General features: G+C 43.3%; 1 protein-coding gene across 2 annotated transcripts; it reads right to left on the bottom strand.

Moving 5' to 3' along the window:
- Positions 1–1,710: 1,710 nt before the first annotated feature.
- On the bottom strand, positions 1,711–22,674 carry MEAF6 (MYST/Esa1 associated factor 6). Of its 2 annotated transcripts, XM_023196455.2 has the most exons (7): positions 22,516–22,674; positions 21,282–21,397; positions 16,985–17,072; positions 16,808–16,853; positions 9,433–9,625; positions 4,394–4,427; positions 1,711–2,652 (listed from the first exon to the last, which is right to left on the bottom strand). In XM_023196455.2, the coding sequence occupies exons 1-7, from the start codon at positions 22,603–22,605 to the stop codon at positions 2,644–2,646; spliced, it is 576 nt and encodes a 191-aa protein (XP_023052223.1). In that variant the 5' UTR covers positions 22,606–22,674; the 3' UTR covers positions 1,711–2,643. The 2 variants fall into 2 exon arrangements, with proteins under 2 accessions (XP_023052223.1, XP_023052224.1); XM_023196456.3 differs by lacking the exons at positions 1,711–2,652; positions 4,394–4,427 and adding an exon at positions 5,048–5,108.
- Positions 22,675–25,434: the final 2,760 nt, after the last annotated feature.

Raw genomic sequence — 25,434 nt, 5'->3', positions numbered from 1 at the left:
GGCCAAGGCAGGAGGACTGCTTGAGGCCAGAAGTCTGAGACCAGCCTGGGCAACATAGCAAGAACCCATCATTGCAAAATAAAAATGTTTTAAATAGGCCGGGCACGGTGGCTCAAGCCTGTAATCCCAGCACTTTGGGAGGCCGAGACGGGTGGATCACGAGGTCAGGAGATCGAGACCATCCTGGCTAACACAGTGAAACCCCGTCTCTACTAAAAAAAAAATGCAAAAAAACTAGCCGGGCGAGGTGGCGGGCGCCTGTAGTCCCAACTACTTGGGATGCTGAGGCAGGAGAATGGCGTAAACCCCGGAGGCGGAGCTTGCAGTGAGCCGAGATCCGGCCACCGCACTCCAGCCTGGGCGACAGAGCAAGACCCCGTCTCAAAAAAAAGAAAAAAAAAAAATGTTTTAAATTAGCTGGGCATGGTGGCATGCACCTGTAGTCCCAGGTACTAGGGAGGCTGAAGCAAGAACTTGGCTTGAGCCCAGAAGTTCAAGGCTGCAGTGAACTTTGATCAGGCCACTGCACTCCAGCCTGGGAAACAGAGCGAGATCCTGTCAATAAATAAATAAATGAATGAATAAAATACATAAATAATCTTTTTAAGAGCAGTACTATTCTATCTCTAACAATGTCAAACTATGAGAGTCAAAAATATTTTAAGGTCTGCTGTGTGCTTTCCTCAGAGGGAAGGAAACTGCAGGCATCGCACTGCAGTTTCATAAATACGTAAATAATCTTTTTAAGAGCAGTACTATTCTTTTTTTTTTGAGACGGAGTCTCGCTCTGTCGCCCAGGCTGCTGGAGTGCAGTGGCGCAATAGAGCAGTACTATTCCATCTCTAGCAATCTCAACCTGTAAGAGTCAAAAATATTTTAAGATCTGCTGTGTGCTTTCCTCAAAAGGAAGGAAACTGCAGACATCCCACCCCTCCCTTCCAGCAAAGGAGATCAACAGACAAAAAATACAAAATGCTTCTAGGATTTTTTTAAAGGAATAATCTAAATATAAGAAACTATTTCCTTAAAAATCCTGACATTGGAGTTCTGCTACCAAAGACACAGCCAAAGATATCTAAATAGCCAGAGTTTAAAAAACAAAAAAAACAAAACACACACACACACACACAAGTGTATTTGAGCACAAGAGTGAAAGCTTTTGCACATCTGACAAGGTAGACTTGTTTTACAGTAGATGCCATCCATACTCGGTCCTACCAATATTATCACAATACTGTTTCTTACAAAGATATAGGCATAAGTCAAGGACTATGACTAACTAGAGTCAAAGCAAAGGTTAGACCCCAAATCTTATCCCTCAGACCAATTCATAACATAGGACTTAAATTACACCATTCAGTCTTCTAATGTAGTGGTTCTCAACCCAGATTCTCATCAGAATCCCAGGAACTCTTTTAAAGAAATTCCTAATAACTAGGCTGTACCCTAGTCTCTGGGGGTGGGATCCAGGCATGAGTATGTTAAAGCTTCTCAGGTGATTCCAATGTGCAGCCAGACCCTGTCTCAAATTCACCACAGCACTAGAGGCAGGTAACAATTACTAGCAAATTCCTCGGCCCATCAAGCCCTCCAAGAAAGGGAGACCTGCTAGGCAACACTGGCTCTCACTGCTGCTATCCTTTCACTCCACTTAAGAATGACATAAGTTATCACTTTTGGTATAATTTTGAGACTTTCCATATGCCATGGTGATTTTTAGAGCAATATTTAATCAGGTGAATACCAGCAAAGACAGAAAATACAGAAAAAGAAATTTCCATAAGGCATGATATGAATAAATAAAATAAGTGAAAAAACAATCTTGAGTTTAAAAGTAAAGCATGAGAATTTGAAGCCTGTGAAATTTTATTTATACAAAAGAATAAAAATAGCTATTTAAAAAGAATTGATTTAAACTTATGTTTTTCCATTTTTCCTGCTCCTTGAACATGAATCTGCTACCAACTCAGAAAGATTTAAGATAGGTAATTACTAAATAAACACTCTTTACCTCTCCTTGCAAAAAAACAGAGCCAAGTTTCCCATTTCACTTACGATAAACCAGATTATTTTCAGTTATGAATATCGGCAACTGCATGAAAAAGATGATCAGATATGTCAGCAGGAAGGTATGAGCTATACAAAGGCATTACAAAAAAACCCCAAAGAAAATAAGATAAAAACAACAAGAAAAAAACAAGAACACATAAAACAATGTAAGAAAATGCCAGATATTTACAGCCTCCATCTGAAATGTGACTTGTGTTCTACTTTCAGCATAAAACAAAACCAGAGAACATTTCTTGATGGGTATCACAGATGAAGCTGGTGCCAGCCAGTTTGGGGGGAGACATTCATTCTAAGAAGGGAGAAACGCACAGTTAGCAACTTGCTGGGATTATAACATTGTCTTGATCTTCCTGCAGTTCTGTTACTAGAAATGACATAAAGTAAGATCCAATGTCTTACAGAAATGACTTGTTTGTCACCACATTTAGAACAAACTACTCAAAGTCACAGGCACTGGGTCTGGGAGAGCAGAGGTGGATGGCCACGAACTCAGGTGAACGATGTTTATCTTTGTGAGGTCAGAGAAGGGAAGCAGGGCTCTACAGCCTGGAAGCTTCTGCACTAATGTGTCTTCTAATAGTCCTAAAGAGAGAAAAACAAAAGTCCCAACTTACTCTCAGCAGAACAGTTGTTTGACCCTAAGGGATAAAAATATCTCATTAACAACTCTGCCAGGGGATTGCTCCATAGCTGAAGATTCTATTTCAGGCTGGGCGTGGTGGCTCACACCTGTCATCTCAACACTTTGGGAGGCCGAGGTGGGCGGATCACGAGGTCAGGAGTTCGAGATCAGCCTGGCCAGCATAGTGAAACCCCGTCTCTACTAAAAACACAAAATATTGGCGGGACGTGGTGGTGGGCGCCTATAATTCCTGCCTTAGGAGGCTGAGGCAGGGGAATCGCTTGAATCTGGAAGGCGGCGGTTGCAGTGAGCCAAGATCATGCCATCGCACTACAGACTGGACAACAAGAGTGAAACTCTGTCTCCAAAAAAAAAAAAAAGATTATATTTCAGGCCAGGTGTGGTGGCTCAGGCCTGTAATCCCAGCATGACTTAGTGAGGCCCAGGCGGGCAGATCACTTGAGGTCAGGAGCTCGAGACCAGCCTGGGTAACAAATTAAGACCATGTCTCTACAAAAAATATAAAAATCAGCCAGGTGTGGTGGCTCATGCCTGTGGTCCCAGCTACCTGGGAGTCTGAGGTAGGAGGATGGCTTGAGCCTGGGAGGCAGAGGATGCAGTGAGCCGAGATCGCACCATTGCACTCTGGCTTGGGCGACAGAGCCAGACCCTGTCACACACACACACACACACACACACACACACACACACACACACAAAACTAAAAAAAAAGATTGTACTCCAAATACAATGTACAATACTTCACATCTGAAAATGGTCTGCCTTCTGAGTCAGGATTGAAACATCAATTCTGCTCTTATTAGAGCATCTGAACTCACCAGTCCAAAAAAAAAAAAAAAAAAAGAGCTAGTATTAACAATTTATTATTTAATTAAAGGGAATTTTTCATCATTAAAAATGTATGTGACCGGCCAGGTGCGGTGGCTTACACATGTAATCCCAGCACTTCGGGAGGCTGAGGTGGGCGGATCACGAGGTCAGGAGTTCGAGACCAGCATGGCCAACATGGTGAAATCTCATCTCTGCTGAAATACAAAAATTAGCTGGGCATGGTGGCATACACCTGTAATCCCAGCTACTCAGGAGACTGAAGCAGGAGAATCACTTGAACCTGGGAGGCAGAGATTGCAGTGAGCCAAGATTCCACCACTGCACTCCAGCCTGAGCGACAGAGCGAGACTCTGTCTCAAAAAAAAAAAAAAAAAAGTACGTGACCTCTTTCTCTCCTTAAAATACAAAACCATAGGCCAGGCACGCTGGCTCACACCTGTAATCCCAACACTTTGGGAGGCTGGGGTAGGAGGACTGCTTAAGTCCAGGAGTTCCAGACTGGGCATCATGGCGAAACCCCATATCTACAAAAAGTACAAAAATTAGCCAGGCAAGGTGGCATGGACCTGTACTCCCAGCTACTCAGGAGGCCAAGCACAGGAGGTCAAGGCCACAGTGAGCTTTGATGGTGATGATACTGCACTCTAGTCTAGGCGACAGAGCAAGAAATTGTCTCTCAAAACAAAAAAGTAACACCTAAAAGTTGAAGTATATCCAGATGGATACCCCAGACTTTAAATCAAGAGTTATGACTCCAGGTTGGGAATACTCAGTCTCTGAAGACAAATACATTTTTCTAATCATCTACAAAATTGCCAGCCTCTCTGAAGTGGTCTGGCTGATACTTACAGCTCGTGGTTTTTTGTTTAACTTCAGATCAATCCTGTGACAGAAAAGATAAAAGATATTTCCATTTTAATTTACAGGAAATGGGTCCCACAATCAGCTACTGCATAGGGCATACGCTATAACAAAGACTATTTGGTTAAGAAAAATCCACATTCTTCATTAGACTATGTCATATTTAGTTGTTTACCCAGATATTATCAAGCAAGTATTAAAAATTATGAGCACACATTTTTGCCCTAAGGCAAACTTAGATGACTCTAAAAAGAAATGTATACAGCAGCTACAAAAGCCATATAATTTTAAAACAATTCCAGGACTACATGTTAAAGAGGTTGAATTAAGAGGGCATGCTCTATGTTAATGTGTTAGTTCTGTAACTGTATCACTGAAAATTACTGAGACACATGGTGATTAACAACAGGAAAGAGACTAGGAGTTTGTATTTCTGGACATGAAACGCAAAATAAATTAAATGAATTTCAATTTTTAAATATTTCCAAAGCAAAATATCAAGATCTTAAGTTATTATTCTCCTTATGTAGCAAAGCCAGAAAATCAATTTAAATATGAGTTAAAGGTTATCTATTTTAAAAGAAATTAAAATGCATAAAAGTGAAGTTTACTTAATTTTGCTTAAGTTATTAAATAAAATGTTACCTCCATCACGTTTTTCTGTTTTTAAAAAAAACTTCCCAGCCTAACCTAATATACATACCTACAATTAAACAGATAAACTATGGGTTAGAAAGGTCTCAAAAAGGCATACTGGTGTCTACACACTAAACAACACAGCACAAATACTAATTCAAATCAAACTTACTCAAAGTCATAATCAAACATGCCAGACGGGCTGAGGGGCAGCATTTGAAAGGAAGAAAGCAATAGAAATTAATATACTAATTGAACAAATTAGTCGATTAGCCACCCTAGCAAGAATTGTAGAAACAAAATCAGCTTTAAGAATCTTAAGCAACAAAGTTTCAAACATCAAAGCACCAAAGATTTTGTGGTCAGGAGATTCCCTTCCTTCAATGGATTTCATATCAGAAGACTAGACTATGAAAGAAAAAGTTATTTCATTAGAAAACTACAGACACCTGGAGCCCTTTTATTAGCTGCCAAATTCGGAGTTAGAACTTTTAAAATATTTAATTGTATTGAAAAATATAATTAGGGCATTAGAGAAACAGAGAAAGAAAGGTTTAGTTATATAACGAAAGGCACTTTGAAGACAGTACTAACAACTCAGCATAATATACTTTCACTAAAATAAAAACTACAACAGAGTCTAAACTTTGAAAAAGGAAAACATTTTACATCTTTTTACTCAAGTTATATGGTTTGTGTGTTTGTTTTTGTTGTTGTTGTCATTGTTTTTTGAGATGGAGTCTTGCTCTGTCACCCAGGCTGGAGTGCAGTGACGCAATCTCGGCTCACTGCAAGCTCCGCCTCCTGGGTTCATGCCATTCTCCTGCCTCAGCCTCCCTCAAGTTCTATGTTCTAAACATGTTCAGGGAACACCATGCTCCTTTTCTACAGCGTTCATCCTACAAGCCCAAAGTTGAATGAATAAACTTGAGTGGTGGAACCCTGTTCCAGAAAATGAAGAACAGTATTGTTCTGCCACCTAAGTAGGTGATAGCAATTAACTATCTACATCAGGGCTACAATTGAGAAACACAAAAGTCTGCAGCACCCCCTTTTTTTTAGACAGAGTTTTGCTCTTGTCACCCAGGCTGGAGTGCAAGGGCGCAACCTTGGCTCACTGTAACCTCCACCTTCTGGGTTCAAGTGATTCTGCTGCCTCAGCCTCCCTAGTAGCTGGGATTACAGGCGCCTGCCATCAAGTCCAGCTAATTGTTGTATTTTTAGTAAAGACAGGGTTTCGTCATGTTGGCCAAGCTGGTCTTGAACTCCTGACCTCAGGTGATCCATCTGCCTCGGCCCCCCAAAGTGTTGGGATTACCGGCATGAGCCAATGCACCCAGCCTGCAGCACCCCTGTTAAAACAAGGGAAAGCTGCCATCCACAAGCACCTGAGTCTCAGGGATCTGGAGGGAGCAGTATAGAGCAGGAGACCATTTTGTGCCATCATCGCTAGCAGGCCATGGTATGGGCAGGCCTCCAAAGCAAACATTAACCTGGAGCATGACACCTGCTGCTTCGCTGGCTCCAACACCTTCCAGACTAAAACAATATGCAAATGGCTACATTTAGGTCCTAAAACAATATGCAAATGGCTACATTCTCCTCCTAGACAATGTTTACAAGAGTAAAGCTGGAAGAAAGCTTAATGTCAGTATCTCTCACAAAATAGTTTCACTTTACACTCCATCCTGGGCAATACAGCAAGACCTTGTTTCAAGAAAAAAAGAATTTCATATTCCTGTAAGAGGGCAAATTCAAAAGTTATTTCCTTTTGCTTAAGTGCCATATTTATTTCCACTTTGCTTTGCTCACCACTAAATAGTGTCTGGCACACAGTAAGTACTGAAACATTTGCTGAAATAATTTATTATTGACTCATCTCACTATATGGGGTATGGCACACTGGAGGAGAAACATGTACTATACTGGGTACAAACTTAACAATGTACATAGACACCATGCTCTGTCCCCACCCCAATCTGCCAGCCCTACTGAAATATCAGTCAGCCATGGTAAGGGACTTGGAGCAGACACAATTCCGGACTAAAGATGGCAGGAGTCCAAGAGCCTTAACTGACCACTCACGTGCCATTCAGGCACACTGAATTTTGCTTCCCTAGAAAGGAAGCAAATCAGCTTCACTCTCCTTTCTTGGGGCAGATGAGTGCCTACGGCCAAGGGAGATCAGCCAGATATTAAATCAGAGGGAAGACAAAAGGACAGCAATAAAAAGCAGGATTCTGCTTTCCAAACAGAAAACACTATTTGCGAAGCAGTAACTAATATCAAAGATTTTTACAACTACCACTATTTTTCTGGAAGAAGATACCTCCTAGGATAGGAAGAAGTATTACTCCTATGGAAATGTGCTAGAAACCTGCAAGAAGAAAGCGAAGTTCAGCACCTCTTTAACTCCTTTTAATCAGTCATCAGCTAATAATGTCATTAATGGAAATGAAGGAAGAACTACCTGAAATAAACAGCTATCTAAGAGAGTCTATTGATCAGTAATGGAAAAAAGTACCAGAAACTTTCAAAGAGTTTCCTCCCTACTCTAGACACTATGAAATAAGAAAATAATCACTACTTTGAAATGACACTAGGCCAGGCACAGTGGCTCATGCCTGTAATCCTAGCACTTTGGGAGGCCAAGGCAGGTGGATCACCCGAGGCCAGGAGTTCACGCCAACACAGTGAAATGTGTCTCTACTAAAAATACAAAAATTAGCTGGGCACAGTGGTGCACACCTGTATTCCCAACTACTCAGGAGGCTGAGGCAGGAGAATCATTTGAACCCAGGAAGCGGAGGTTGCAGTGAGCTGAGATCACGCCACTGCACTCTAGCCTGGGTGACAGAGCAAGACTCTGTCTCAAAAAAAATAAAAATAACAATAAATGACACTGGAGTAAATTTAATAAAAGCAATACAGAGCATGACATTTAATTAACTTGACAATTAAAAACAATTTTTAAGAATGTATTTCTCTGTTATTCGTGATAAGCTAGCACCAGTCTTATTACAGTTGGTCAAATAACCTATAGCCTTTCAAAAATATATAAAGAAATAGATATGCAATTTTTGCTATTTCTTACTACAGTTATGCAATTAGGATGGTGACTTCTGGTTTGCAGAAAAATGTTAAGCAGCAGTCCTCAGTCATTATTTGAAGGAAATACTATTTCTGCAGTCTAGAAAACACCATTACCATCAACAAGAAAAACTCTTAAAATAACTGAAGAACCAGCTGATGCCAACCAAGGAGGTTCAAATCAGGTAGAGTTAATTCTACATTATCCCCAGGCACTATCACATCCATGAAACTCATAAGTTTAATACCGTGGGTGCATGAAGGAATACACTACAGATTTGTAAACCAAATCCAGAAGCAAACTGGAGGACAGGGAATGCCACCCATTCCTTGCATTGCCCCCTTTCACCTGCTCAGCATGCAGTCTTCCAGGAGAAGTAGAACAAAGGTACAGTTTCTAGACTGAGGAATCTTGCCCTGGCTTTGAAACTTCTAGGAGGCATGGAAACAGGTATGTATAGGGTCTCCATTACTCCCGGAAGGCTTGAGGCCAGCAAAACTCCTTACTCTAGAAACTGTACATTATACTCTTTAGGTCAAGCTGCATAATTTCCAATGATCTGAGTTAACAAACCCCAGCATTATCACACAAACCCCAGGCAGAGTGAATGCTGAAACCCTCTCTGGGTGATACCTGGCCTCTCTGTCCACTGACATCGTTCCTATCTCATTATGTACTGCAAAAAAAAACACGGTGCACCAATGTTACACGTTACCTATGAAGACACTCTCATATTTTACAGGCTTTATACTGTTCCTCCAGTATCTGAAGTCAGCATATTGCTGAGAAATACAGAAACAGAAAAATCACAAGCAACAACAAAAAAAAAAAACTTGTATTTAAAGAGAAAAAAAGGCATGTCAAATCAGTTCTCTTCATCCACAAAGAAACAAGAGTAGGCAAAGATCAGGATTACCAGCAGAAGACTTTAGCCCACCTTACAGCTTCCCAAAAAGTACTAGTGGCATTTTTCAAATACTATTACACAGATTCCATTTTTACTTCTTTTTCTCTTCTAAAATTATTCCATATTCACCATATGAAACAAGGTTTTTATGGAATAAAACTATTCTACACTAGAAACAGTGAGAAGGATGCCCGGGAGTCTTCCTTGAGCATTACTCTAATGCCCACCAATTCCTCCCTTTGAGCAAATTAGCCCATTCACTTGGACCTAAGGACTTTCTTGCCATCAGCAACAGAAAGGGTCTGCAACAATCCTAAAAAGTTTTTATTCTAGGCAATTCCCTTCAAAGCAATGGTCATGGGAGCTGCGGGGGGTGGTATTCCTGCCACTGACCTGTGCCGGTTTTTATTCTTTCGCTTTTTATGGCTGCTGTGGTGACTCCCTGAGGAAGTAGAGGAAGCAGCCTTCTGAGGTTTCACTCCCTGCACAGATCCATCCAGATCCTCAGGGTCCTCCTGGTTGGGCTCGTTTTCCTGATTGTGGAAGTCTGGAGAAGTGTCACTTTCCGTCCCACTTCCTGGCTCCCCTGGAGGAAATAAAACACAAGTTTCCAAATGCATCATCAGTACTCCTCAGGCAATCTGTCCATCAACATGAACACTAATAGGAAAAAACCATTCCCCATCCTCTAATTGACAGAGAAGATAAATGTTGACAGAGAAGATACACACAAAGGATCAAAGTTACCAGAGGTCCTGAAAAAGCATGTAATCTGAAACAACGTAACCAGAGACAACAGCTCTAAGGGCAGTTGGGAGACAGGAACATAGAACCAGGATAACCTCACTGCATAAAGGTTATTTAACCACAGAATACACTAATGGGATTAATAATTATACATAAAGCATCAGATAGGACTCCCGGGGAGTGAGGGATGATCTTGGAAAAAGTGCCTATAGCTGGCCCTGGTTTCTTCCCCAAACCATACGGGGATCCTGTCTTTTTATCAAAAAAAAAAAAAAAGGCCAAAGAGACAGAAGACAGCCCATTCCTGAATTACTCTAAGTTTTCCATTTTGTTTTTTGTTTGTTTAACCTTTAAGCTCTGTTGAACTTGAACCTGATAAGTCTTTTTTTTTTTTTTTTTTTTGAGATAGGGTCTCACTCTGTCACCTAGGCTGCAGTGCAGTGGCAGAATCTCCATTCACAGTAGCCTTTACTTCCTGGGCTCAGGTGATCTTTACACCTCAGCCTCCCACGTAGCTGGGACTGCAGGTGCCCATAAGCATAAGCCCAGCTAATTTTTATATTTTTTGCAGACATGGGGTTTCACCATGTTGCCCAGGCTGGTCTTGCACTCCTGGGCTCAAGAGATCTGCCTTCCAAAGTGCTGAGATTACAGGCATGAGCCACTACACCCAGCCCTGGTAAGTTTTATTTTATTTTATTGTATTTTGAGACAAGGTCTCACTCTGTCTGTCACCCAGGCTAGAGTGCACTGGTATGAACTGGTGTGATCACAGCTCATGGCAACCTCAAACTGCTGGGTTCAAATTATCCTCCCATTTCAGCCTCCCCAGTAGCTGGAACTACCGGCACATGCCACCACACTTGGATAATTTTATTTGTTTTAAGATGAGGTCTCACTATGTTGCCCAGGCTGGTCTCGAACTCCTGGGCTCAAGCAATCCTCCTGCTTCAACCTCCCAAACTGCTGAGATTACAGGCATGAGCCACGCACTCTGCCAAGAATATTTTAAAATGCAGTAATATTCAGCTGACACATGTTCTCAATTTTAAAACATCACTATAGATTATATTAAATAAATAAAAGCAAGCTCAATAACAACTTGTATAAATATATATATATTTATAGATCAGGCACAGTATCTCATGCCTGTAATCCCAGTGCTCTGGGAGGCTGAAGCAGGAGGATGGCTTGAGGCCAAGTGTTCAAGACCAGCTTGGATAACACAGCCAGACCCTCATCTCTATAAAAACAAAAATTAAAAATTAGCCAGAAATGGTGGCACATATCTGTAGTCTCAGCTATTCAGGAGGCTGAGGTGCCCATGAGTTTGAGCCTGCAGTGAGCTACGATCTTACCACTGCAATGCACTCTAGCCTGGGCAACAGAGCAAGACTCTGTCTCTTAAAAAAAAAAATAAAAATAAAAATGCTGCATGCAGTGGCTCATGCCTGTAATCCCAGCACTTTGGGAGGCCAAGGTGGGTGGATCACCTGAGGTCAGGAGTTCAAGACCAGCCTGGTCAGCATAGCAAAACCCCATCTCTACTAACACAAAAATTAACCAGGTGTTGTGGCAGGCACCTGTAGTCCCAGCTATTCAGGAGGCTGAGGCAGGGAGAATTGCTTGAACCCGGGAAGTGGAGATTGCATGAGCTGAGATTGTGCCACTGCAATGTTGCTCTGGGCAACAGAGCAAGACTCCATCTCAAAAAAAAAAAAAAAAAAAGAATATAGTTTTCGGTATGGTTTGGCTCTGTGTCCCCACCTAAATCTCATCTCAAATTCTAATCCCCACATGTTGAGGGAGAGACCTGGTGGGAGGTGACTGGATCACAGGTTGGTTTTCCCCATGCTATTCCTGTGATAGTGAGGGAGTTCTCACAAGAACTGATGGTTTTAAAAATGTTTAGAAGCCCCTCCTTCATGTGCGTTCTCTCTCCTACTGCCTCGTGAAGAAGGTGCTTGCTTCCCCTTCACCTTCCACCATGATGGTAAGTTTCCTGAGGCCTCCCTAGCCATGCAGAACTGTGGGTCAATTAAACATCTTTCCTTTATAATATTACCCAGTCTCAGCTATTTCTTTAGAGCAGTGTGAAAACAGACTAATACAGTTATATTTGTATTTCATTTATATATATACTTGTTTTTCCTGAAAGGAATTTCTTTAAACTCTTAATAGGTGAGGATGAGTGAGGGAAGACTTTCACTTTACTCAACTGTTGAAGGATCCTAAATATATACATTACCTGGCCGAGCACAGTGGCTCATGTCTGTAATCCCAGCACTCTGGAAGACCGAGGCAGCTGGATCACCTGAGGTCAAGAGTTCAAGACCAGCCTGGCCAACATGGTGAAACCCCACCTCTACTAAAAATACAAAAAATTAGCCAGGCGTGGTGGTGGGCACCTATAATCCCAGCTACTCGGGAGACTGAGACAGGAGAATCACTTGAACCCGGGAGGTGGAGGTTGCAGTGAGCCGAGATGGTGCCATTGCACTCCAGCATGGGCAACAAAAGCAAGACTCCGTCTCAAAAAACAAAAAACAACAAAAAAAGTGTATATATATACACACACATACACACACACACATATATATACACACATATATACACACACATTATCAATTTCTAAAACTTGCCAAAAAAGGTCATGTGGTAGCAGAACCAAGGGACCAGTTTTCTTTTTTTTGAGACAGAGTCTCGCTGTGTTGCACCCAGGCTGGAGTGCAGTGGCGCGATCTCAGCTCACTGCCATCTCCACCTTCCCAGTTCAAATGGTTCCCCTGCCTCAGCCTTCCGAGTAGCTGGGATTACAGGAAACCACCACCATGCCTGGCTCATTTTTGTCTTTTTAGCAAAGACGGGGTTTTGCCATGTTGTCCAGACTGGTCTCAAACTCCTGACTTCAAGTGATCTGCCCGCCTCAGGCTCCCAAAGTTCTGGGATTATAGGTGTGAGCCACCACATCTGGCCCAGTTTTCTTCTTCCTATGGTCTTTACATTATAATCTGCTAGGAAGAGATTTTAAATTGAGTAGCATATGGGTACAAGAAGTAAAGGAAACAGTTCCAGAAAAGCAGGAGAGAGAAATAGCCAAATCTCAGAAATCATGAAACCCTATTTTTGAACACATTTTAGGAAAACAACAGAAAAGGAAACTCTAGAGCAAGCTTGTCCCACCAAGGACCATGGGCCACATGCAGCCCAGGACAGCTTTGAATGTGGCCCAACACAAATTTGTAAACTTTCTTAAAACATTATGAGATTTTTTTGTGATTTTTTGTTTTTAGCTCATCAGCTATAGTAAATGTCAGTATATTTTATGTGTGGCCCTAGACAATTCTTCCAATGTGGCCCAGAGAAACCAAAAGACTGGACATCCCTGCCTAGAGCTATGAAGCTATTATACAAAAAGCATACTGACCAATTCTGCCCTTCTGATGTTCAAGAAAACTGATTTCACACTAAAAAAACAACATGCTACACAAAGCTGCAGTAATCAACACTGTGTGGTACTGGCATAAACATATAAATCAAGGGACTAGAATTCAGAGTCCCAGGATGAACCCTTATATTTACAGTCAACTGATTTTCAACAAGGATGACAAGACGATTCAATGAAGAAAGAAAAGTCTTTTCAACAAATGGTGCTGGAACAACCAGATATTCATATGCAAAAGAATAAAGTTGTACCCCCATCTCACACCATACAAAAAAATTAACTCAAAATGGATCACAGACACAAATTAAGGGCTAAAACTAAAAATCTCAGATGCCAGGACGGGCGCAGTGGCTCAAGCCTGTAATCGTAGCACTTTGGGAGGCCGAGGCGGGAGGATCACAAGGTCAGGAGTTCCAGACCAGCCTGGCCAACATAGTGAAACCTCTTCTCTCCTAAAAATAGGAGAGAACAAAAATTAGCTGGGCATGGTGGCACACGCCTGTCATCCCAGTTATTTGAGAGGCTGAGGCAAGAGAATCGCTTGAACCCAGGAGGTGGAGGTTGTGGTGAGCTGAGATCACGCCACTGCACTCCAGCCTGGGCAATAGAGCAAGACTCCACCTCAAAAAAAAAAAAAAATTTTAGATGCCACTGGGTTAGGCAATGGTTTCTCAGATATGACCACAAAAGCAAATGTAACAAAAGAAAAATACATAAATTGAACTTTTTTTTTTTTAATTTTTATTTTTTTGAGATAGGTTCTTACTGTCACCCAGGCTAGAGTGCAGTGCAGTGGCACAGTCACTGCAGCCTTGACCTCCTGGGTTCAAGTGATCCTTCTCCCTCAGCTTCCTGAGTCATTGAGACTACAGGTGTGTGACATCACATCCAGCTAATTTTGTTTTGTTTTGTTTTTGGTAGAGATAGGGTCTCACTATGTTCTCTAGTTTGATCTTGAACTCCTGAGCTCAAGAGATCCTCTCACCTCGGCCTCCCAAAGTGCTGGGATTGTAAGTGTGAGCCATCTCGCCAGCTTTTTTAGGTTTTTGTTTTGTTTTGTTTTGACAAGGTCTTGCTCTGTCACTCAGACTGGAGTGTCATGGCTCACTATAGCCTCAAACTCCTGGGTTCAAGCAATCCTCCCACCTCAGCCTCTTGAGTAGCTGGGACTACCGGCTTCCCAAAGGTATGAGCCAGCCACTGCGCTCAGCCAAAAATCTTTAGTACATAAGTGTTTGTCTTAGTCAAGCTTCTGAAAGCAGTAACTTTTGAGTATTTCCTGACAAGTACCTGGGTGCAGCTATTCTTGCAGGCAGACAGGTAAACAGCCATATACTGAATGATCAGCTAAGCCAGGGCAGGATTACAGGCTCTTGTGAAAACTAAGTCAGGGCCGGGCCTGGTGGCTCACGCCTGTAATCCCAGCACTTTGGGAGGCCAAGGCAGGTGGATCACCTGAGGTCAGGAGTTCAAGATCAGCCTGGTCAACATGGTGAGACCACATCTCTACTAATAATACAAAAATTAGATGGGCATGGTGATGCACACCTGTAATCCCAGCTATTCAGGAGGCTGAGGCAGGAGAATTGCTTGAACCTGGGAGGTGGAGGTGGCAGTGAGCCAAGATCACATCATTGCACTCCAGCGTGGGTGACAAGAGCAAAACTCTGTCTCCAAAAAAAAAAAAAGAAAGAAAACTAAGATATCATTCCATCTCAACTCACAGGAGTGAGGTCCAGGGTGTCCCTTAACCAGTTTTGTTCCTCTACAAAAAATGTAATATAGCTCTACATTCTAGGGTGGCATTAATTAAAAAGAAGTAAGATTTAGTAGAGAGTCACAGTAAAAGAAAAATATGGTATAATTGATAAGGCTGGCAGAAAGGAGTCAAAGATGTCTACAGAGTATTATCACAAAAAATCTGTGAAGACAAATTCTGAAGGAAATAGAACAATTCTGTTTTAGATCAAATGTTTGAGTGAATATGAGTGGAAATGTCTAGAAGGAAATGCAGGATTCAGGCCAGGCAGAGTGGCTCACACCTGTAATCCCAGCACTTCGGGAACCTCCCAGGAAGCGGAGGTTGCAGTGAGTCAAGATCATGCCACTCGTGCCACTGCACTCCAGCCTGGGCAACAGAGCGAGACTCTGTTTCAAAAAAAAAAGGAAATGCAAGAGTAAAGCCAGGAAAGAGGTTAAGGGCATAGCAACAAATTTAGAAATCTGTACATAGAGGTAATAATTAAATAATTCTAATTCCCAAACTACTAAAATCCCTTTTCCTCATATCATTGCACCAATGCAAAAAGAACTAGATCCAACAACGAGATATACCCTCTGAAAGAAGTACACAGTAATACCGAGAACAGGTCGTATTTCAAGGTGATGAAATACAGAGACAGAACATCCAGAACAGTTACACTGAGTCTGACTCAGAAAGATAAATGCACAAATCTATAACCCATCACTGGAAATTAGACTGTATGGTTTATGTATAAAAAATAAGATATAATTCGTTTACAAAGTAAATAGCACTATTTTCCATTTTATATTTAAGAACATATAGGTACATTCTATTTATGGGATGAGCATTTATGTAATTAATTTATTTATTTTTTGACATGATCTCACTTTGTCACCCAGGCTAGAGCAGTGACATGATCATGGCTCACTGCAGCCTCAACTTCCTGGGCTAAAGCAATCCTCTTACCTCAGCCTCTCTAATAGCTGGGACTACAGGCACATGCCACCAAGCCTGGCTAGTTTTTTAATTTTTTGTAGAGACAGAGTCTTGCTTTGTTGACTAGGCTGGTCTTGAACTTGTGGGCTCAAGCAATCCTCCCACCTCTCCATTCCAAAGTGCTGGGATTACAGGTGTGAGCCACTGCACCAGGCCAAGATGAACATTTTCTAAGAATTATTAAATTGAGTACATGGAGATTTGTAAGACATATTTGAAATTTTCCATAAAAGTTATTGTTTTAACTTTAATTCCCTAGGAATTTATAAGATTTATCAGGAATGAAAATATATCTTTGCCCCTTTGAGATGCTAAAGCCAATCTTCATGCGACAGAAGAGGCAAGAAAAGTAACTTCTTCCTCAAAAGCAAAAAATATGATTGCTCACACATGGTGGCTCATGCCTGTATTCCATTTTGGGAGGCTGAAGTGGGAGGATTATTTGATGCCAGGAATTATAGACTAGCCTGGACAACATAATGAGATCCTATCTCTTTAAAAAATTTAAAAATTAGCCAGGTGTGGTGGCGGATGCCTGTGGTCCTAGCTACTTGGGAGGCCGAGGCAGGAGGATTGCTTGAGCCTAGGAGTTTGAGGTTGCAGTGAACTATGATCATGCCACTGTACTCCAGCTTGCGCTATAGAGTGAGACCTTGTCTGGGTTGGGGAGAGGAGAAAAACATGATTAAGGATACCCTAAAAGTTTTTAAACTTCTAGGGGGAAGAGGGAAGAGCATAAGAAATGCAGTTCTCAGATATATAATTGGATGAATTAAATATAAGGGCGATGGTAGCTTAAAAATAAACTGATGAGAAACATAAAAACATAAACTTACTCTTTTCAATGAGCTGGTCTTGAACTCCTGCCAATGCACTTACTGCCTGAAAGAAAAGCCACCAGTTACTAGAAAAGTGACCACAGACCTCAGAAGAACACTCCCAGAGGAAGGGAAAGAGAAAACACATTCCCCAACAACAGGCCAAAGAAAGATTCCCCCACCACCACTACTTACAGCTGCTGAGGTAACTGAGGATTTACTGAAGAGCCGCTCAGCTTCCTTAAACTTCCGGTTCCTTCGATCATTTTTGCTATTGGAGTTTCTAAAACACACAGAAGAAATTCATCATGAGCACCAAGCTATGTCTATGGCTCAAGCTGGGGATGCCCTAGGACTCATGTTCACTACAGAAAGCCTCCATATCACTTAGATTGGCCCAAACGACCTTTATGCTGAACATAGAAAGCAATGTTTTCCAATACATGGTATATGGCCCACTGTGGGACATGAGATTTAGCTGCTTCACATGTTTTTTAAATTAATTAATTTATTTATTTATTGAGACGGAGTCTTGCGCTGTTACCCACACTGGAATGCAATGGCAGAATCCCAGCTCATTGCAACCTCTGTCTCCCGGGTTGAAGCGATTCTCCTGCCTCAGCCTCCCAAGTAGCCAGGATTACAGATGCCCGCCACCATGCCTGGCAAGTTTTTGTATTTTCAGTAGAGACAGGGTTTTGCCACATTGGCCAGGCTGGTCTCGAGCTCCTGACTTCAGGTGATTCACCCACATCGGCCTCCTAAAATGCTGGGATTACAGGCATGAACCACCACGCCCAGTCTATTTTTTTTTTTTTTTTTTTTTTTTTGAGATGGAGTCTCACCTTGTCACCCAGGCTGCAGTACAATGGGCAATCTCGGCTCACCACAGCCTCTGACTCCCAGGTTCAAGCAATTCTCCTGCCTCAGCCTCCAGAGTAGTCTGGGATTACAGGCACACACCACTACATCCAGCTAATTTTTTCTTTTGTATCTTTAGTAGAGACGGGATTTCACCAAGTTGGCCAGGCTGGTCTTGAACTCCTGACCTCATGATCTGCCCACCTCAGCCTACCAAAGTGCTGGGATTACAGGTGTAAGCCACCGCCCCTAGCCTTTTTTTTTTTTTTTTTTTTTGAGAGCGTCTCACTCTGTCTCCCAGACTGGAGTGCAGTGGCGCGATCCTGGGTCACTGCAATCTCCACCTTCTGGGTTCAAGTGATTCTCCTGCCTCAGCCTCTGAAGTAACTGGGACTACAGGTGTACCCCACCATGCCTAATTTTTGTATTTTTAGTAGAGACAGGGTTTCACCATGTTGGCCAGGCTGGTCTCAAACTCCAGACCTCAAGTGATACACCCACCTTGGTCTTCCAAAGTGCTGGGATTACAGGTGTGAGCCACTGTGCCTGGCCACATTTTCATTTTAAAATGTATCTATTTTACCTTATTTATTTATTTATATATTTTTTTGAGACAGAGTTTCGCTCTTGTTGCCCAGGCTGGACTGTAATGATGCAAGCTCGGCTCACTGCAACCTCCGCCACCCGGGTTCAAGCGATTCTCCTGCCTCAGCCTCCCGAGTAGCTGGGATTACAGGCATGCACCACCACGCCTGGCTAATTTTGTATTTTTAGTAGAGACAGAGTTTCTCCATGTTGGTCAGGCTGGTCTTGAACTCCCAACCTCAGGTGATCCACCCGCCTCAGCCTCCCAAAGTGCTGGGATTACAGGCGTGAGCCACTGTGCCCGGCCAATATGTATTTATTTTAATGCTTATTATTTTAAAAGTCGAGAACAGATTAGTGATATGAAGCATCTCTTAAATAAACTTAATTCTCAAATTTAAAGAAAGAACCAGGGTTCCTTAGAGGAATGGCTGATACCAGGTCTGGGACAAAAAATGCACGATACCAGGTCTGGGACAAAAAATGCACAAGGTAAGTATGGGACATCTTTTAGGCCAGAAAGCAATGGAGTGTTCCAAAAATAATAGGGTCATGTCGAAACGGCAAACAAGCCAGCTTGAGGAGGATCCCTCTGACCACAATTGGGACAAATGTGGGAGAATGAAAGAAAGAGAAGTCAAAAAAGGAAGACTCTTTCTCAGAATGCCAGTAATAAAGGGAATAATAAAATTAGAGAATCACCATTTTACAACTTCCAGTGTACTAATGGATTCAGATAAGAATCAACGGTGTATACTAAACAAAATACTGAATACAAATTTAGAGGGAGCAGTATTTTCATAACGTCTCAAAGCATAACATCCAAAATTACTTGTTAATCACAATGGGAAAAAATGAACTTTTATAGCAGATAAATCATATGGTCAAACTTAACAGCACCAAATAATAAGTCAATGTGACATTATGTGCCTCCGGATAAACGAGAGATAGATAACAAAAGATACACCATTGCCTATGTAACATTTTTGCAAAAAAGGATCTTTCAGGATCCTTTTAATTAGTCATGAGTTTTGCCCTCAAAAAATTTCAGGAAACTGCAATATTCTACAAGGCAATGTCATGAATATCACCACAACCACCACGAAAAGGGTGATTCTCTTCAATCTTAAGACATAACAGCCAAATGCAATGCATGAATGCTTACTGAATCCTGGATCAAAACAAATCACCAAAGAACTTTTGGGGACAACTGAGGAAATTTTAATAAAGACTATATATTATATACTATAATGTAGTACTGATTTTCTAGGTATAATAACTGGTTAGGTAGGAGAAATGTCCTTATACTCGGGAGGTAATTACTGACACATTTAGGTGCAAAGTGTCAGTATATCTGCATCTAACTTTCAAACCGTTAAGTAGGAAAAAAAGGTAGGGGGATAGGGAGATATAACTACAAAGGAGTGGCATGAGGAAGATCTTTGTGGTAATGGAATAGTTCATGAAGTAACTTGATTGTGGTCACACGAGTCTACACACAAGATAAAGTGACATAGAACTATAGATATACATTGTACCAATGTCAATTTCCTGGCTTTGATACTGTATTAGAGTTACATAAAACACACCTATTGGGGAAAACCAGATGAAGAGTACAAGAGACCATTCTGCCAACTCCCTATGAATCTATAATTATTTCACAATTTAAAAACATGAAATGTAAATATAGGTGTGTGTTTATATTAATATATATTATAGAGAGTAAGAGAAAGCAATTGTCACAACACATTAACAATCTGAATATAGGTAGGACGGTATCAAGTGTTCATATACTTTCTTCCCATTTTTCTATAACTTGAAGATAATCCAAAAGTTTACAAATTTTTTAAAAATATTACTAAGCAAGCAGTGGTACAGCTGGCACACAGGTATGGCAAAAATTGTGAGGGTCAGTTGGGCGTGGTGGCTCACCCCTTTAATTCCAACACTTTGAGAACCTGAGGCAGGAGGACTGCTTGAAACCAGGAGTTCCAGGCCTGCCTGGGCAACAAAGTGAGACCCCACTTCTACAAAAAAAAAAAAAATGTTTTTAATTAGTCAGGTGCAGTATTGTGTGCCTGTAGTCTCAGCTAATTGGGAGGCTGAGGTGGGAGGATCATTTCAGCCCGGGAGTTTGAGGATGCAGTGAACAAGATGGTGCTACTGCACTCCAGCCTGGACAACAGCATGAGACCCTGTCTCTTAGAAAAAAGAAAAGTGGCCAGGCATGGTGGCTCACACCTATAATCCCAGCACTTTGGGAGGCCAAGGCAGATCACCTGAGGTCAGGAGTTCAAGACCAGCTGGGCCAACATGGAGAAGCCTCGTCTCTACTAAAAATAAAAAAATTAGCCAGGCATGGTGGCATGCGCCTGTAATCCCAGCTACTCAGGAGGAAAAAGAAAAAAAGAAAAGAAAAATACTGTGAGGGTAGAACTCATGACTGATTAAAATGTGTAAAAAATTTAATAGAGTGATGTTGTGTAAAGATATTGTCATATGCTGTATTTAAGCCTCACACAACCCTGTGCCATAGGCCCAACTTTTGCTATTTTACAGATGTGAGCTTTGTCTAAGATTATTCAGTGAGGCAGTGCCTGAGCCAGAGTCCAAGAGTTCAAGTCCAGACCACACCACCACCTTACTATTGCCTCTAGCAAACTTGCTACTAAGAGCATACAGTCCTAGGCCGGGCGCGGTGGCTCAAGCCTGTAATCCCAGCACTTTGGGAGGCCGAGACGGGCGGATCACGAGGTCAGGAGATCAAGACCATCCTGGCTAACACGGTGAAACCCCATCTCTACTCAAAACTACAAAAAACTAGCCGGGCGAGGTGGCGGCGCCTGTAGTCCCAGCTACTGGGGAGGCTGAGGCAGGAGAACTGCGTGAACCCGGGAGGCGGAGCTTGCAGTGAGCTGAGATCCAGCCACAGCACTCCAGCCTGGGTGACAGAGCGAGACTCCGTCTCAAAAAAAAAAGAGCATACAGTCCTACAAACACACACAATAGGAACACAATAGGAACATTACAGGCTTTCGACACTCACTTTTGGTTGGTCAGATACCGATCCCAGCCACGAATAATATTGCCATACATCTGAGTGTCTTCCAGGTAGCTTCCCTCAAAAGCATAGATCTGTCGCTCCAAGTTTGCCAGCGTTTCCTGAGAGATGAAACACAAGGACATGAATAATGCCTTTTAAATGCAAACACTTAAGTCTGACCAAAATGAAACCCTGATATTAGATTTGTAAACGCAAGCTTGTCCACACTAAATTACCCTGTGGAGAGATGGATGATATGGGGAAGGAGCAGCCATTTAGGACTAAGACAGTCTAGACCTTTGGGTGTGATGGACCCCTGAATGTGTAAAGCATGTCCCCAGAAAAATACACACACACGTGAAATTTTGCATATACTTTAGAGGATTCACGGAAACCAGGAGTCAAGAACCCAGGCTAACGCAGAACTTGGGCGATGTCCACTCCCACGCACAAAAGGTATCGCTACCAGGAGAGGGAAGGGTGAGCAGCCTTTCAGCGTCAACTCGCTCCCCTCCCCGCAGGCTCAAAGAGGCCGCCGGCACCGGGTTGCCAGTTGCTATGGAAACCTGGAAGGGCAGCTTCAGGTGAGAAGGGCCTCCTGGGTGCCCAAGCCGAGACGCGGGGGCAGGAAGAGCTTAGCCACCAGGGTGCATTGGGCCTTGGGTGTCTGTCACAATTCCGAATTCTCCAGAATGTGTTCTTCTCCCTCGCCTGTCACCTTCTAGAGATTCCCAAACACATCACAACCCTGTCTATCAAAAGCCTCCATTCAACGGATCTACTCCTAGTACCAAAAAGAACACGCTCCCCACCATCCTCCAAAGTCCAGACCGGGTGACTCGATCCCCCTCCCACACTAGCCTCCTTCCCCACCCCCACCCCGCAAAGATCACAGACTCGCCCGCCTCGCCCACCCCCGCGGCTCATGGACGCTCGCCCTTCCTAGCGCCCTCTCCCCGAGTCCCGGGCCCAGGCACCGTCCTCCCTCCACGCCCCCTCCTGCGGCTGCCGCTGCCCCTCCCCCTCCCCCTCCCGCACTCCCAGGTCCCTCCCAGCTCCGGATTCGCACAGCCGGGAAGCTGAACCGCCGGCGGGCCGCAGAATGCGCACCCGGCCTCAGGCCGCCGAGCACCCAGCCCGCCGCGCCGCGCCCCCGGAGTAACGAACGGCCTGGCGCGGCCGGGCTTGGGGCGGGCGCGGAGCCCCATGCCGGGCAACCCCGGTCCTAGCCCCTCACCGCCAGCTCCTGCTTCCGCTTCACGAGCTCCGCCAGCTCCCGCCGGGTGTCCGGGATCTGCGGCGGCGCCGCCTTGTTGTGCATCGCCATGTTGGGCTGAGGCGGGCGGCGGCGGCGCGAGGTTGGGGGCGGTCCCTGCGCCGCCAGGGGGCGCACCCCACACTGCGCCTGCGCGCGCGGCCTCCGGAGGCGCGTGCAGCGCAGCGCAGGGCCACTCTGCGGCCGGGACTCTGGAAGATCCTTCTGGGAGAGCTCCGGAGATGCTCTGCCCTTTATGCCGTTTCCTGCCCCTCGGCTGGCCGCCGGCTTTAGACGCCACAAATCGACCGTGTCCAAAGCCTAGTTCGTCCTCAGGCCTCCGAGTCTCCTGTGCGTCCCGCCTCAGTCCACTTCAGTGAATGACTTTCACTATCCCCCGAATTGCCTGCGTCAGAAACCCTGTTTTCCTCACTCTGCACCCAGAGTAAAACGCGATCCCAGGTCAAGCCCTGTGGATTCGACTCCGGAAGAGCTCGCGAATCCATTTGCTTGTGCCTGCGCCTTTTGCCACCTTCCTATCCTAGTTCATTCAGGCCCTCCCTGTTTGGGGCTACATTGTTCCAACAGCTTCTTTATTTCCACCTTTAGCCCCATTTAATCCACTGTCCACAGTGGTGCCGGGATCTTCCAGAAACAAATGTTATCACTCCCCTGTTTAAAGCCTTTCAGTGGCTTCCCATTTTCCCATTGCCCTTTGGAGAAACAAGTATGTGTAGTGGTTAAGGGCACAAAACTGGAGCGAGAACTACCTTGTTCAAAATCCTATCGCTACATCGATAAAGTGTGCCCTTTTGGGTAAATAACCAGATCTCAACTCCCTCATCTGTAAAATGAAAGCAGTAATAGAATCTACTTAATACAGTTGCTGTGAGGAGTAAATCAGCTAATGTGTGTAAGGGGTTTGGCAGGTGCCAATGACTGTGCAAGTACGAATTCGCTTTTATCGTTAAGTCCAAGGTGTAAACGTTGTTTTCACTTGGCCCCTGTTGATTTCTCCCTCCTCAGCTCTCCATCTTTCACTGTTCTGCAATTTCGCTATCATAAGTCTAAGTGGGATATTTTTTCTTTTTGTTTTGTTTCTTGCTTGGAAGTCTTTGGATTTCTATAATCTGTGGGTTGGTATCTTCCACCAGTTTTGGGAAATCGCAGTCATTTTTCTTCAGATATCTGTCTTATATGTTCTCTCCTTCTGAAACTCGAACATAAGAAACCTTTATTTTATTTTTTTTGAGACGGAGTCTCGCTCTGTCGCCCAGACTGGAGTGCAGTGGCCGGATCTCAGCTCACTGCAAGCTCCGCCTCCCGGGTTTACGCCATTCTCCTGCCTCAGCCTCCCCAGTAGCTGGGACTACAGGCGCCCGCCACCTCGCCCGGCTAGTTTTTTGTATTTTTTAGTAGAGACAGGGTTTCACCGTGTTAGCCAGGATAGTCTCGATCTCCTGACCTCATGATCTGCTCGTCTTGGCCTCCCAAAGTGCTGGGATTACAGGCTTCAGCCACCGCGCCCGGCCCAAGAAACCTTTATTTTTAACCTACCGTCTATATTTTCCATCTTTTTGTCCCTCTGTGCTGCATTCTGAATAACTGGTTTCGTGTGCGGATCTTGTAACCTGCCATCTTGCTGAACTTCCTTACTAATTTTAGGGGGGTTTTGTATAGATTCCTTGGAATTTTTTACATAGATAATAATTTCATCTGCAAATAGGGAGTTTTTTTTTTTTTCTTTCTAAGCTGACTTCTTTTTCTTTTTCTTCCTTATTGTGCAGACTTCCAGTAGTCTGTTAAATAAAAGTGATAACATTAAACATCCTTGACTTGTTCCCTGTTTTAAGAGGAATGCATGCCGGGCGTGATGGGCAGATCACAAGGTCAGGAGATCAAGCACATCCTGGCTAACACGGTAAAACCCCGTCTCTACTAAAAAAAAAAAAAAAAAAAAAAATTAGCCAGGCGTGGTGGCGGGCGCCTGTAGTCCCAGCTACTCGGGAGGCTGAGGCAGGAGAATGGGGTGAACCCGGGAGGCGGAGCTTGCAGTGAACGGAGATTGCGCCACTGCATTCCAGCCTAGGGGACAGAGCAAGACAAGCTGGTGTGCTCCATCAATTCCTGGGGGCCTGAACAAATGATGACCTGCTAGAAACGCATGGGAAGCAAAGTATTCACAAAACCAAATAAAAGCCTTCCAATAGAAACTAAAAAAAAAAAAAAGGCTTTATATATGTGAATACACACTTGATCTTAGCCAAAAGGCCAAGAAAAGATATATATATGTATATATATATATATGCATATACAAGCAAGGCCCAGAGGAGAATAAACAGCAAACGAATGAAAATTAGAAACAAAAACAAATAAACAGGAAACCAACCCTAAATTTTTCCTACTCAATCTACCCTGGAGGCTACAGTGTTACCCAGATCCCCCCAAAACTTGACATAATGAATATTTTATTCCTAATACACAATTCAATATCCTTAAGTCCACCAGTATCACCAAAGATCCTGCAAAATCAAGAAATTCACTCTAGGCACATGGCCAAGAAGTACTCCAGTGCCAGCACTATCCATGCAAAACAGTAAACATAGTGTGAAGCAATGCAAGCACGGATGTGAAATTTGGCTTCACACTAAATCCAGCTTCATATTAAAAAAGAACTGCCAAACTATGCATTTCTTTACAAAATTTCTTTTTCCTTTTTTTGAGACAGAATTTCGCTCTTGTCACGGAGTGCAATGGCACAATCTCAGCTCACTGTGACCAGTACCCACCATCCAAAGTTCCAAACTTTTCTTTGTATCCCTGACTTCTTGTGAGCCCTTCAGACTCTTCCAAACCCTCTCTGTTACCCAGTTCCAAAGCTGCTTCCACATCTTCAGGTAT

The sequence above is a fragment of the Piliocolobus tephrosceles genome, chromosome 1 (assembly GCF_002776525.5).
Source record: "Piliocolobus tephrosceles isolate RC106 chromosome 1, ASM277652v3, whole genome shotgun sequence".
Taxonomy (NCBI): domain Eukaryota; kingdom Metazoa; phylum Chordata; class Mammalia; order Primates; family Cercopithecidae; genus Piliocolobus; species Piliocolobus tephrosceles.
This window is presented reverse-complemented; position numbering and strand designations above follow the sequence as displayed.